This window comes from Aricia agestis, chromosome 13 (genome assembly GCF_905147365.1).
Source record: "Aricia agestis chromosome 13, ilAriAges1.1, whole genome shotgun sequence".
Lineage (NCBI taxonomy): Eukaryota > Metazoa > Arthropoda > Insecta > Lepidoptera > Lycaenidae > Aricia > Aricia agestis.
The window spans coordinates 3,882,591-3,897,326 of NC_056418.1; the positions used below are offsets into that span (position 1 = coordinate 3,882,591).

Sequence of the window (14,736 nt, forward strand, 5' to 3'; positions counted from 1 at the left end):
CCATAATTTTCGTTAGGTCCCCTATAGTTTTATAATAAATATTTTTTTAAATTTTATAAAAAAAAATAATTGCATCTTAGCATCTCGTCTAAACCGAAACTGATTAATTTTTATATTTTTGCATTATTTATCGTTAGGTCTCTATAGGTCCAAAATAATTTTTGTTAGATCGCCTATAGTTTTTTCATAAATAATTTTTTGCAAAAAAAAATTAACAGAATATTATGGTGCCAAGAAAAAAAACAACAGATTTATGTTGTTAAAAGTAGTCAAAAAGACGAAAACATTTTCACTTTTTATTTACCTAGCTGCGTGAGTAACGTTTATAAAGCCCCATATATGGGCCTCACTGATTGGTTCACACTCGGTGTTTCCGGCCGGCAACACCGAGTGTGAACCATGTGTGAACCAATCAGTGAGGCCCATTCACTGCAGGACTGCCGTGCAGTCCTGCCGTGAATGGGCCTCACTGATTGGTGAAAAAATTAACAGAATAATATGGTGCCAAGAAAAAAAACAATAGATTTATGTTGTTAAAAGTAGTCAAAAAGATCATTTTTCCGAAAACATTTTCACTTTTTATTTACCTAGCTGCGTGAGTAACGTTTATAAAGGCCCATTCACGGCAGGACTGCACGGCAGTCCTGCAGTGAATGGGCCTCACTGATTGGTTCACACTCGGTGTTTCATCTCATCTAAACCTAAACTGATTATTTTTTATATCTTTGCATTCTATATCGTTAGGTCTGTATAGGTCCACAATAATTTTTATTAGGTCGCCTATTATAGGTACCTAACAAAAATTTTTGTGGACCTATATAGACCTAACGATAAAGAATGCAAAAATATAAAAAATAATCAGTTTCGGTTTAGATAAGGTGCTAAGATAAATGATTTTTTTTTGAAAAATTTAAAAAAATATTTATTAAAAAACTATAGGGGAACTAACGAAAATTATGGTGGACCTATACAGACCTAACGTAGACCTATCGATTAAGGTCATTTTGATTTCAAAAATCCTTCGATGGGGTGCTAAATTTGTGTAGGTCTTATAAATTATCTTTTTAGCTTACAAAAATACCGATTGAAAAGCCCAAAAAACGTTGTTCAAAACTTACGTCTTTAATGTTAAATCCACATGTTTGAGGCATTCTTTGGCCATTCTTATAGTTTATTATTTAGCGGAACCACAAAACTCAACAATATCTAGCATTAAATGTTCACTAAAACCTTTATTAACATTTTTATTACATGAAATATGCAGACCGACTCCTTTGTTATGTCCTAGTAAGTAGGACATAACATTACACGCTTTTGATGCTTATACACCGATATAAGGCTCTCTCCATTCTATAGTACCTCAATGGACACAACGATGTTGCCACTTTTTAATTTCTTCACTTTCGTGACAGACTATAATAAGTTTATGGTAAGGGCAACGCTTCCTTTGCCTGTCCCGAAAAAAAGTTTATGGTAATGTTTTGAAGACTTTTACTTTGATGGTAAAATAAAAATAAAATTCAATCACTGTCACATGCTGTCATTTGGCCACCTGTTTCGGGTTTCCTGTCATTGTCAAAAAGGATTTCGTTGGAATCGTTTGTGTTTGTTTCGGGCAATATGTTAGAAAATTTTCGGTGATTTTGCATTATAAATTAATAAAATTTAAGCAAGTAATGTGTGTGCACTATGGAGGAAGAAACTGTAAATATTGAACAAGAGCTAGATGATCTATTAACTAAAGTACAGCCGAATTTGCAAGATGTTATTAAAAGAGTAACTATCCATATCACTTTAGCATTATTAATATTATTATTTAAAAAACAAGTTTAATAATCTAATTACAATTTTTCTAGAGCTTCACCAACGTCGCGTTACAACAAACAAAAAATGGTGAAACTGCAAAATCAGACACATTGGAAGACACCTCATATTTTGCTAAAAACACAGAAGTGTAAGTAATTTCACTCGGTAATCAGTTGGAAAAAGAGAAAAAATATAGTCATAGAATGCATAGAATAGTATTAATTATGTTTATGTTGATAAAAGTCATTAGCATTGATGATAGACTTGAACTTGTACTGATTGAGATTTAATATTTACGCCCTTATTAATAAAAAAGTTAAAAAACATATAAACTGACCATGTTTTGTCTTTGTCTAAAAAAAAGGCTTCCCAAGAGTTTCCAATATATCAGACAAGGTATAAAACATGTCCATTTCTATTGAGTATTTTTTTAAGTAAGGGGCTACGAATAATAAAAACTAAAGAATCGTAACTCCCATACTATTACGATTACCGTTTTAAATTTGGTTCCTTTTGATCTGTCATGTAACGTCAGCCTAGTACCGCTCAAGGTCACCTAAATATTGCAAATGTATTGAAATGTTAACTAAGGTACACTTTTTTGACAAGTATTGTGGAGCATGTTTTTTGACGGAGTTACTTTTCCTTAGTTTTTATTATTCTTAGGTAAGGGGATTACTTTTTAAACATTTTTGTGAAACTTTAAATCTTACTCTATGCTTTCACATATTATTATGTTAGTAACAAGTTTGTTGTCACTATGCTTTATGTAAGGGTATCATATTACTTATTAGTTTGTTTTTCTAGTAACTTATCAAGACTGGAACTTGTTAAGTCTCCCACATTCCACGTACAAGCCCTGTCATTGGATCTCAAGTCTATGAAGCTTAGTTTACGATGTTCACTTGGAGAAGTGAGTGTGAAGGGGCTTTACAGTGCATTTAATGAGAACCTCTACAACCTCATACCGGTTATGGCAGAGGGACATGTTGTGTAAGTATAAAACTTATAATAAAAAACATTTAAAACATTTTGGCATAAATCTGTGTATAAATAAATCACTCATAATTTTATAAAACCTAGGTCTTGCCATGATAAAGGAAATGTGGTAAGTAAAACTAAGGTGATTCTTGGATAGGATGATTTTTTTTTAAGAGCCTATGCAGTCCCACTGCTGGGCAAAGGCCTCCCCCAAGTCCTTCCATTCATCCCGATCCATCGCCACCGTCGGCCAACCTGGCTTGTATGTGTCAAGTTCATAGCGCCATCTTTTGCGAGGTCGACCGCGGCGGCGTCGTCCATCATCAGGTACCCAGTCTGTGGCAATCTTTGCGGTCAGGATGCATACGGCTAATATGACCCGCCCAATCCCATTTCAGCTTTCCACAGAAAATAAATTAATTAATTAAATTAATTAAGTACTATCAGCTATAAAAATTCACAAATATACTGTGTGAACTTCAAGATTATGCTTTAAACTATTTGGTCAGTAAAATATTGTTCATGAACTAAGATTCTTCTTTTACAAATTTTTCTTTCTAATATTATTTTACAGCATTTCTCTATCAAACCTAGTGGCTGAAGTGAATGTTGGTCTTGTGATAGAGGAAGATGCCTACTCCTTCATCAACCCTGGAATTGATTTTACTCATGATGAAGTACTAGTCAAGGTAAATTGACGCCTAAAAACTTCTGCCTGTTAAATGGTGTTATATCCTGAGTTTTAAAATCTTTACACAAATCATAACATTTTCTATATTCAGAACATAAATGGTCCTGACTTTCACAAGTCCCTCTTTGTCATCCATTTATTTAACAGTCATCAGACTGTAGGTATCTCCTTAATTGTGATTGCAAATAAGATTGCAAATAATAGAAATTAAATTATCAATACATGTATTTGTTTTTAATAAAAAGTCAACAGTAACAGAAAATATATTATATAATTTTGTGTGCAGCTATCATGGCCGTCACCACAGAGAGGTGGAGGCTACGAATTCACCACGACTGAACAGTTGGCGAAACACATTGGTATGTACAATACAATAATACTTTATTGCACACCAAAAAATACAAAATAAAATCATTTTGCATAAGACAACATATTCTGATGATGCACAAAAGGCGAACTTATTACTAACAAGCAGTCTCTTCCAGTCAACCCTGGCTTAAATATCAAAATTACCTTTCTTGTTAAATATGTAGAACAAGAGATATAATATAATACAATATTTAATCTAAGGCAGAGACCAGCCATACATTTATTCCTCTATGTCTAAGGTTAACTTTAATCTAGATTTGTGCAAGTCGGCTTTAGATATTTGAAAGTGTATTTGCATATTTATATAATATACTAGCTAGTCCCGCCAACGTTTCTTTGCCATATAAAGTATTTCGCCCGTATTATTTTATTGATGTGACTAAATAAGTATGTCACCATGGCAATGTCCATCGCTATCCCGTCGCACAAACAATGGTCGCCGTCAGACTCGTGTTGTAATAATTTACTATTATTTATTCAACAAATGCACTTATACCCAGTAGCCGATTCTCAGACCCACTGAATATGCATATAAAATTTGGTTAAAATCAGTAAAGCCTTTTCGGAGGAGTACGCGGCCTAACATTGTGACACGAGAATTTTATATATAAGAAGATTGTATTTTATATTTATAAATGGAATTCTAATGAGTGTGCTTATCTTTTTAGATGATCTCCCGCTTACCGCTGCTATATCATTACCCCTCTTTTCATTACTGCGTCAGAAGCTAGAAATGTATTTAGGGCAGGTCCTCAAACAAGCTACCAGTGTGTCAGATGTGATGTGCTGTAACCCCAGTATGCTCGAGGCTTACAGGTATTGCTAAAAATATTGTGTACTCTCCATGAAGCTATTATAGAGCTCTATATTAGCTTCATGGTACTCTCGCACAGATTTCATTTCTTTGATGGTAGTAAATACTATCAGGGAAGTTGATTCCTAGGCAGATGGTGGACCTAAGTAATTTACGATGGTACATCTGTTGAATGTTTTTTGGTATAAGTACGTTTTTTAATATAACAAGGTTTTTATTTAAAAAAATTGCTATAAATTTAGAAATAAGAATTACAAAAAGTTTGTAAAGAATTTAAATTCAAACATTCAAAATGAGAATAAACAAAAAACAATAGACAATGACTTTACTTTTTATATTGGAGTAACTTCGCTCAGTTTTTCAACAATGCCATCAGGTCAATAGCTCTAACCGATATATTTATTGAAGCGTTACATTTTCAGTACAATGGTGGATAATTTGGCGATAAATGGAAACAGAGTGGTCGACATGATTCTTATAAACATGCGCAGAACGCTATTACAGACCTGTCAAGAGGTATTAGAATTGCCGCCGATACATGCAACATTTATGCACAAGGTTTGATTTTTTAAAATGTATATTGTATTAAATAAAGAGGGTTGGTGCATTTATACCGTACATAATATTATATGTTTGTTGAAAATTACACAGAAAATCAATGTTTATTTAGAAACTAGTTGACATCCACAGCTCCGTTGCACAAATTTTTGTATATCGCACCGTACATTTTTGCGGGATGAAAAGTCCTATGTCCTTTCTCGGGACTTAAAGTATCTTCATACCTTTCAACAAAATCGGTTGAGCGGTTTGGGCGCAGACACATACAGATAGACATATAATATCAGTATGGATTATTAAGAGATACATATTCCGATGGTAGTCAGATAATCGCAAGGCCATATAAATCAGAGCCAGATTTTCGAGTTTCTACTGTACTTAACATTATTAAGCTCAGGAGTTTATTTGAACGTGTTGTTTGTTTAATTTGGCACAGTTTTTACATCAAAGTAGTTGACAATGAAGTATGTAGGCTACTTTTTTCGGGAAAATTACGATTCGAATAATAAAAACAATTGAGTTAAAAAGGTGATGTATCCTCAATATTTCGTTTCAGATAGGCTCCATATCGTTTGTTGGCAAGTTCGAGACGGAGGCAGGCTGGGTGAAGAACCTCGCCACCATCAACCGGATCAACGACGTTAGCGTTACACGTCCCGATCCCATGAAGACCAGCTTCCATGTCACACTCAAGATTAAAAACTTACAGGTAATATTAATAAACTAGCTAATGGCCGAGCTTTGTGAGGGCTGGCATCGATTTCTCGAATAATCTTTTAGGCAGTTTTTTTAGTTTTTTAGTTTTCTTGTAAAAAAAAACCCGTAGCAAGGAACATTAAAACTGTCACCCATATCATCTTAGAACGCACAAACTATAGTATTGTTAGTGATGCTGCCTAAACATTTTTACACATATTCTCAACATTTACTAATAAACAATTTTTAGATTTTCAGATCGAAGACCCGTTTATGTTATTTTTTTATCGATATGCAAAAAATATATTTTGTAATACGAAATTTAAAAATTGAATATCCATAGACAATTATTATTTTTTACAGATAGGCTACGAGAGCTACCGCATGCGGGCGATGGGTGTGTCATGCGGGGGCCGGCTCGCCGCGGCGATAGAACATAACGCGGTGCATCTAGCTCTTACCGTAGGCCTGACGAGATGGGAGCCGTACGCGCAGCTTGATGATTTGAGAGTGCAGAGGATGGAGTGAGTATAAGACGTGTTGATGTTATTAAGCTGTGTCGTAACTCGTAGTAAGACAGTACTGTGTCTTTTTTTTCATGCTAAACCCCAAAAATGGGATGCACACACGTACAGTAAGGGCCTAAAAATACAAAATGGTATCCTCATGAAATATCAAGCGAACATCAAAAACTGTAATGGGCCATGACTTTGTGTTGAATAAAGTACATCAAACAACAAACTCGATCCTGGTTAGTTACAAATTCAGCCACCGCACGATCGGTGTCGAAGGTACCAAGTCTTAATGAGGCCGAGTTGATTCAATTCTCTTCGAGTAGTTATTAAAATCTTCTATAAATTATCCACAGGGGCATGGACCTATTCGTGACCGGTCTCGGCGCGTTGAGCGGCGCGGCGCACCGCGTGCGGGCGTGGTGCGGCGGCGCAGCGCACGCGCACGCCGCGCCCGCACTCGCCACCCGCCTGCAGCATCATCTACACGTCGCGCTCGCTGACCTCAAGCTATGGGAGCTCACTCACGCCAGATAGGATATATATATTTTTTTAATTTGGCAGCTTAAAAAGCCCCATTCACGGCAGGACTGCACGGCAGTCCTGCAGAGAATGGGCCCTTTTAGTAAGACGTAATGATGTTTTTTTTTGTAAAGCTGAAAGCAATTCCTTATTTATTTGCAGCTCAAATTATTGACGACGTGAGTGGATGTAGTTGATAACGAACATTTTATAACATACGGACCATTACTCATTTTTTCCCTTATAATTTGAACAAACCTTATAACTTACTCACACCATAATCTGGCTATGTATAGAATACACTTTTTTTCTGATTTTGAATAATTTTGCAAGTCCTAAAGTCTCCATTTCTGCAAAAAACGTCAATTTTCAAATTGTTAATTACCCACTTTATCTACTCACGTCTCCAATGTGTATTTCTATTGTCATTCAGAATAAGCAAATTAATTAGACGAAACTATTCACAAAAGAGAAATAATTTAGTGAGAAAAATTACACGTTAAGAATAATATGTTAGAAATGAAAAAAATATCAGCATCATATCAATGTTATAATAAGCTTTAAATGTGCCCGAAATGCATATTATAATTATTAGTATTAGCGTTATCACAAGTAACTTTTCTTTTTGTATCGATCTTAAGGACGCTATCACATTTTTTCACAAATATCAGCGATTTTCAGGTACCATTTTAAAGAATAAGGAGTCACACTGCGAGGATATTTTGGTTTCAAATGAAAGATATATATTCATCTCCACGTCTACACTATAAAATTTTTATAGCCGCATACAAAATTTTCACATAAATACGTTTTAATCATCACAATAATCGCAAAAGATAAAAAATGGGGTTTGCACGGGTCTGTACACCTGTGTAAGGTGTACAGACCCGTACCTGATATAAGAAGAACTGATATAAGATTAAGTGATATAAGTATAAGTGCTCGCGTATTATAGCAGACACATTTTATATACACAAAGATAATGATGAGTATAGCAAAAATTAAAACTTTACGAAATCGTTTAAATATTGAGATATTTACAAAATTGATAAACTAATTATTATGCTGACCTATGAATGTGCGATGCTTGCATCGTACAGGGTTTGATTAGGTAGTACCAATACTATTACTAATAATAACTGAGGAAAATAAATATACTTACAAAAAAAAAGGTTGCTTATTTAGTCCCCTGTACGAATAGCTAAATATTTTATATAAAAATAAATAACATTTCCATTTAAGTATAACAAAAATAAGAAACGCTCTCAAATTTCTTCATTCATTTTCGCCCTATCAAGAACGTGGCGAGCGTCGTAACCGCCACTGTACTCGTACAAGGCGCGCTGATATTGAATGTTATTTTAATGTCCTTAACGTCGATATTCGTACTGACCTGCTAATTTTGTAATAATTGTTGTGATAGCGTCCTTAATAATGTTTGTAAATTAACTAGACTTGACCATAAACAATCAAATTACAGAATACAAGTAATTTTTGTTACCACTTGCCTTATTTACTTCTGAATATTTTGTTCTTAGATTAAGATTATAGTTAAAAATGACTGCTAATGACTTTCCTAAATTTTTTTTACTTAGCAATTCAACATTAAAAGTTTGTAGGTCTACCAGAATCAGATGGCAAATTTTGACGGCATTTTTTCAAAAAATGTCCTTGATCGATGGATAAATTTTTATATTTGCATGTTCAATACACAGAATCAGCCGTTATAAGGAAAAAAAGATCAAAATTCCAATTACCCCAGTATTGCTAGAGTCAATTTATTTTCTCACTTTTTGTCATCAGATTCTGGTAGACCTATAACTTCACAAGTAATGCATAGAGCTATAATATGGCTATATACTTTACAGTTATTTCTAAAGTTAATTTAATAGCTCTAGGAATAAAGGGTAAATTTTTATTTTAAGGTAAAAATGACGCGCTATATTGCGTCTTGTTTCGGTGTAAACCACGATTGAAGTTTAATTGATTATGAGACGACTGAAACTAATAAATTATTCTTTATAGATTATTATGTTTCATATAGTCTGTCAAAAAAGTGAAGAAATTAAAAAGTGGCAACATCGTAGTGTCATCCCTTTTTTCTTAGATTGATTTGAAAGGGATGACACTACGATGTTGCCACTTTTTAATTTCTTCACTTTTTTGACAGACTATATAATTTATCGTGTGCATGTTAAGTAGTGTAATAAAGTTCTCATTTATTACAATAATTTCAGCAATAAAATCATTCTTTTTTCTTACGTAGTATATATAATCTTTGCTATATTATTATAATTAACATTTGTGCAATTTATTGGTTACATACATTTTTTATTTGTAATTCAACCGAATGTTTTAAAACATAATGAATTTTCACAGTTCTTATTCTATAGATGGATAGGATAATATTATAAATTTGAAAACCGGCGTCAAACAGCGCTTGCGCTGTGTTTCGCCGAGTGAGTGAGTTTACCGGAGGCCCAATCCGCTACCCTATTCCCTTTCCTACCCTCCCCTATTCCCTTCCCTTCCCTACCCTCCCCTATTACCCTATTCCCTCTTAAAAGGCCGGCAACGCACATGCAGCTCTTCTGATGCTGTGAGTGTCCATGGGCGACGGAAGTTGCTTTCCATCAGGTGACCCGTTTGCTCGTTTGCCCCCTTATTTCATAAAAAAAAAAAAAAAATTTTGTAGATGGCGTTTTTTTGGTGAAAATAATGATATTTTGTACGATATTATTTTATAAAAGTAACTTTGGAGATTTTTATCTATATTTTTAACTAAAATAATGTGTTGTATTTTATAACAATCGCATGTTGGTTGTGAGAGTAACCGTTAGACTGTTGTGAGTTGGCATCTTTATTATACAAGTTGTTTAATAAAATATATGTTACATTGTTGAGTATTGTATTTTATTTATTTAATCAAGAATAATTAGTTACTATAAAATTAAGATATTGTTCTTATATTATTTTAATCTGTAGCTGAAGCAATGTTTTATTATGTTGCAAGAAATTCCTTAGTGAAAAAGACCTAACACGCCCCGACCGGTACAGCGGTGCGGCGTTGCCAGACTTCGGCACGGTGTTTGAGTGCGTGCGACTAAACGTATGCGAACTACAATCGAATAAGTTCGTAAAAATGTTATGCAATATCTTTACTGCGTCAGTCAACGAGTGCCACGCATATTTTTCACTATATTAGTTCTATCTATGTAGGTAGGTACTTACTTGACGACCTCTGTGGCTCAATTGGTTGAGTGTGTGGCAGCTCAGGCCGGTGGTCGCGGGTTCGAATCCCGCCGACGGAACAAAAAGTTTTCAATGTTCCCGGGTCTGAGTATTAAATAATATATTTCCGTTGTGTGGTACCTGTAACACAAGTCCTTCAGGTACTTACAAGACCGTACTTAGCATGGGGCCAGACTGATGTGGCGTGCCGTGTGAAGCGTCCATAGATATTATTATTATTCTGTTCTCTATCATCTTTCATTAAATTGACACTGTCAATAACTCTTTGTTTACTGCTTTTTTAACAATTATTTTTGTAAAACTTTTTTATTACATGGATGTTAGCTGTAAATTAGAAATTCATTGATTTATCACGTAGGTATAAAACATTTGATTTATATATTTATGAACAATTTCATCCATTTAAATTTCTGTGCTACATTTATAACCAAAGTTTCTTTGCACTTTGCAGATAGAATATTATCATGGGATTAATACAATCCATATTCTGTTCGGTGATCTTTTGCGTGGAACGGTAAGTTTTGTGCAGTCTTTTTTTGTCTTAAGAAAACCAGAACAGAGGCTGCGCTTATAAAGAAAAACTCCAGAAAATCCAGCATTTCTCAAGCGATCATAAAGTCGTACGTGGCCTACAACAGTTCTTTGGATATTTTTCACTGTATGGCCAGATTGACAGTTTGTGTCCATTGCGTATGGTCGACATAAAAATACCAACGAAATTTCACGATCCATACTTAATTTATAAATGCGAAAGTGTGTCTGTCTGTCTGTTACCTCTTCACGCCCAAACCGCTGACCCGATTTTGCTGAAATTTACTTAGTGTGGTTTGAGTTGAGTTTGAATCCCGGGTTTGTGTACATAGGATACTTTTTATCCCGAAAAAATTGACGGTTTGGCGATAAACGAATTTTGGCGCATCGTTGCGGGCGTCACCTAGTTTTTAACCGACTTCAAAAAGGAGGAGTTTCTATTTTCGGGTGTAAGTATATAATATATTTTTTAATTTATTTATTTCAGAGTATTAACTTGGACGTGCTGCGCGTTCGTGCTGATGCTGCTTATGGCCATCATCATTATCCTGATGATTTACGGCATCTCGGTGGGCTACCACTATGCGCAGAAGGAACTAGCGTCTTTTGCTAGTAAGTTGTATAGTTATTGTCTCTCCCGAACGTAGCTCTTCCACCGCTAACCTAACCTAACCTAACCATTCAAGCTAACCCTTCTTTCTAATATATTTTTTTACAGTGAATGACTATACAGGGTGTAACAAAACAAAGTGATAATACTTTAGGATGTGTATTAGTCCCCTGTATAGAGTTCACAGTGAAAAAGTTAAAAAAAAACTTTTGTATGGGCAAACTCATGACCACTCTTCCCTCCCAAACCGCTGAACGGATTTTGCTGAAAATTGGTATGGAGATACTTTGAGTCCCCGGAAAGGACATAGGATAATTTTTATCCGATTCAATAAACGAATTTTGGCGCATAAATTATGCGCCAAAAGTCGTTTATTATGCGGCATAATATTGTTATAACTTATTCCCAGTGTCATCTCGTTCAACGACGGAGCCGTCTGTGTCGGCGCGGCGCGCGGGCGGCGACGCGGCGCCCGTCGTCCGAATGCTCGCCGTCAACCGCTCGCACGATCGTCTACCGCAGCCTATACTCGGTAAGCTAATCCATCGACTTAGTAACTATCATGAAGGCATCTTGTACTTGTCCGAAACCAATGAGTCATATTATTATGTCCTAGAAGGATTTGGAAATCGGATACGGCTTAGGGTCAATTCAGACCGCAACGGGACGCGTAGATGCATTTCTAAATTTGTATGGATTTGACAGATTTGCAACACGTCTCACGCAATTAAAGTCTGTCAAATCCTTACACATTTAGAAATGCATCTACGACTTCTACGAGTCGCGTTGCAGCCGGAATTGACCCTTAGCGGTCGAAAATTCTTAAGGTTCAACAACACTTCACGTTCACGGCATACCACTGAAGTTTGGTGACGCCTTACGTCGCTGCAACGTAGTGCGGCTTACTTCATAATAATATTATGATTTCATACAAAGAATATTAAGCCGTGATACGTCGCTGCGCTGCGCTGCTGTTTTGCTTCGTGGTCTTGCCTTTGCTAACAGTTTTCGACAACACGAAGCCACCAGATGGCGCTTTGTGTGACTAAAGGCCGTTAGACCATCGCCGCCATCAACCGAGAACGAGAGAACTGTATAATGCACGTCACTACAAAGCAGCGATAGCATGGGTCGCTGGCCGCTGCTTTGTAGTGACGTGCATTATATACACAATGTCGGTAGCTAATCAAATTGTTGCATTTTTCAGAGATTCACCAAACGAAAAGACCAATGGAACTTTATTTGGAAACTTCTGAGACGCCCATAATTGTTCTGGAAACAGAAAGGTAAGGCCCACAGACATAGATCGAGATAGATACCGCATGTCCCTCTATTTGTTTGAAAACGAGCGTGCCACTTTTTTCCTACGTACTGTGACGTACCGATGATAAGAAACGTGTCCATTACCTAGACCAATGTTTCTATTCGAATTTCTACAGCTCAATACGGCACAATTAGGCATTTAGGCATTTTTAAAATTCCGATTGACGTCCGATCCCGATAGCAGACTAAAGAACAGACTTTCGAAAGACGAGCATTGCTCGTCGTTTGGGTACGCGATATGGCACGTGAAGTACATACTGTATGTAGTACTTTGCGTGCCATATCGCGTTCCCATATCGTGTGTATGTAACATACATATGCGGTATCTATCTTGATCTATGTCTGTGGTAAGGCCCAATAATTCATTATTGAAAATGAATTATTGGGCCTTACCACAGACATAGATGTAAAATTATGGAAGACAAACAAGCATTGGAACATCTAGTAAAAAGTATCTTTTAAATCTTGATGAGAACAGATTATTATTAATATTGAAGATGGTGGTTTATCCTTGACTGTATACAAAAAAATATTAGACAGACTAATATCGGATGTTACTGATTCTAGGCCGCCTCATAAGCCAGAACTGTCTCCACACGAGAGAGAACTGGCTAGACGACTCATCAGCAGGTTCCGAAGGTCGAAAAACATAACCACAACCGAAATACCATTTTTAAGACCACTCAACAGTACCGAACCACCTATGAGGGTGATGGGATGAGGGAAAAACTAAAATTGCCAACACAAAAAACTTTTTATAATTATTTTTATATACTTTATGTGAACTATTGTTATGTATTTTTATATAATTTAAAAATAAATTAGTACCAAATATAAACAAATTTTATTGTCAGCCAACAAATTAGGTCATGTTTGCAAATGTATTGAACAATGTTTTCCTGAACTGACTAGGGTCTATGGAAGCAGTTTTGTTGTTGGATTCGGGAGGCGTGTCTACGTCTCTACGCTGCAATCTATGGGCGAATCCTCTCTTCACCGCCTTGTCTACGGAGCGCATCATTCCCGCGGGTAAACCACCAGATCTACGATTTTGTTCCCCCTGCCGCATAGCTCCAGCTGCCTCGGCGGCTTTGGCTATAAAAAAAGAAATCATCAATATGGCAACACCATAAACTTATAATATACTATAAGTTTATGGGCAACACAACCCGTTGTTTTTTTTTTATTGTTGACATAAAAAGATGGTCAAGACCACAATATAAATGTGAAGGTTCATGAATCGAGAAGAGTGAAAAATAAAGAGTAGATTAAAATTAAATAAATATTGGCATAAACTTACCCATGGCTTCAACAGAATTTTGCACAGAACAATAGTGGAAACCTATCCCAATACCCAGAATCATGACAATCATTATTGTGAACATGAGGCAGCAGGTTAACATCGCGCATACTGTACATAATGATATTCTGAAAATCGTTATTTGCTTTGCTAATAAAAATGTACACTGTAGTCTTTATGTAAAGACAAAATATGCAAGTTATATCCAGCTTAGGGCAGCAGATGAAAAGGACTATTTTGCTATTAAAAACTGGATATTAAGCTGTGATAATTTGTTACCTTTCAAGGGCATCTAATACTATAGATGTAAATGAACTTAGAGAACAGCATATGCATCCCATTTTGTGCAATTTCTAAAGACGATACTCATATAATTTGTACAAAATTTGTGCATTTGATTTTAGATCATTGTTACTAGAGTTTTACTAGAGTAAATTTTGCGAAAAACGCTTGGTGTATATTATTATAATAATGTGATCAACTATTTAACCATTTAAACCTTTAAGACAAAATTGACATTCAAGATTCTGTCTCTACTCTGCTACAGTCATGTCAAAATCAAAAAATAATAATTTCTCGTTTTTTCACTTCTTTGTAAATAACTTTGACTTTAACCTTAACTATAACCGGAAAAATTTACAGATGTCGTATGAGAATATGGGGTGTTTGGACGCCATATTTAACTTTAACTATAACCACGCCTCTGGTGCAACCCAACCTTAGAATTTTAGATAGAAAAGCTATATTCAAAATACGCGCGTTCAGCCCATC

The 14,736-nt window shown here is 35.5% G+C and overlaps 3 protein-coding genes across 3 annotated transcripts; 2 read left to right on the forward strand and 1 right to left on the reverse strand.

Moving 5' to 3' along the window:
• Positions 1 to 1,595: 1,595 nt before the first annotated feature.
• Positions 1,596 to 6,443, forward strand: LOC121733060. The gene is made up of 9 exons (XM_042123158.1): positions 1,596 to 1,776; positions 1,857 to 1,954; positions 2,614 to 2,799; positions 3,362 to 3,476; positions 3,765 to 3,837; positions 4,516 to 4,663; positions 5,084 to 5,219; positions 5,776 to 5,928; positions 6,279 to 6,443. The coding sequence occupies exons 1-9, from the start codon at positions 1,690 to 1,692 to the stop codon at positions 6,441 to 6,443; spliced, it is 1,161 nt and encodes a 386-aa protein (XP_041979092.1). The 5' UTR covers positions 1,596 to 1,689.
• Positions 6,444 to 10,494: 4,051 nt separating this feature from the next.
• Positions 10,495 to 13,443, forward strand: LOC121733214. Its single transcript, XM_042123396.1, has 6 exons — positions 10,495 to 10,555; positions 10,653 to 10,715; positions 11,220 to 11,344; positions 11,752 to 11,874; positions 12,550 to 12,628; positions 13,233 to 13,443. The coding sequence occupies exons 2-6, from the start codon at positions 10,666 to 10,668 to the stop codon at positions 13,384 to 13,386; spliced, it is 531 nt and encodes a 176-aa protein (XP_041979330.1). The 5' UTR covers positions 10,495 to 10,555; positions 10,653 to 10,665; the 3' UTR covers positions 13,387 to 13,443.
• A 69-nt stretch (positions 13,444 to 13,512) lies between these two features.
• On the reverse strand, positions 13,513 to 14,416 carry LOC121733211. The gene is made up of 3 exons (XM_042123393.1): positions 14,245 to 14,416; positions 13,966 to 14,093; positions 13,513 to 13,760 (listed from the first exon to the last, which is right to left on the reverse strand). Exons 1-3 carry the CDS (start codon positions 14,304 to 14,306, stop codon positions 13,528 to 13,530), a joined length of 423 nt encoding a protein of 140 aa, XP_041979327.1. The 5' UTR covers positions 14,307 to 14,416; the 3' UTR covers positions 13,513 to 13,527.
• Positions 14,417 to 14,736: the final 320 nt, after the last annotated feature.

What these genes read in the sequence shown, in the direction of transcription:
- LOC121733214 (XM_042123396.1), top strand. Translation starts at nt 10,666, where the DNA reads ATGGGATTAATACAATCCATATTCTGTTCGGTGATCTTTTGCGTGGAA. An exon ending in GTGATCTTTTGCGTGGAACG is followed by an intron (nt 10,716 to 11,219) that starts GTAAGTTTTGTG and finishes TATTTATTTCAG; the next exon opens with AGTATTAACTTGGACGTGCT. An exon ending in ATTGTTCTGGAAACAGAAAG is followed by an intron (nt 12,629 to 13,232) that starts GTAAGGCCCACA and finishes TACTGATTCTAG; the next exon opens with GCCGCCTCATAAGCCAGAAC.
- LOC121733060 (XM_042123158.1), top strand. Translation starts at nt 1,690, where the DNA reads ATGGAGGAAGAAACTGTAAATATTGAACAAGAGCTAGATGATCTATTA. An exon ending in ATGGCAGAGGGACATGTTGT is followed by an intron (nt 2,800 to 3,361) that starts GTAAGTATAAAA and finishes ATTATTTTACAG; the next exon opens with CATTTCTCTATCAAACCTAG. An exon ending in ATGATGAAGTACTAGTCAAG is followed by an intron (nt 3,477 to 3,764) that starts GTAAATTGACGC and finishes TTTTGTGTGCAG; the next exon opens with CTATCATGGCCGTCACCACA.
- LOC121733211 (XM_042123393.1), bottom strand. Translation starts at nt 14,306, where the DNA reads ATGGGATGCATATGCTGTTCTCTAAGTTCATTTACATCTATAGTATTA. An exon ending in GTATTAGATGCCCTTGAAAG is followed by an intron (nt 14,094 to 14,244) that starts GTAACAAATTAT and finishes AACGATTTTCAG; the next exon opens with AATATCATTATGTACAGTAT. An exon ending in AAATTCTGTTGAAGCCATGG is followed by an intron (nt 13,761 to 13,965) that starts GTAAGTTTATGC and finishes CTTTTTTTATAG; the next exon opens with CCAAAGCCGCCGAGGCAGCT.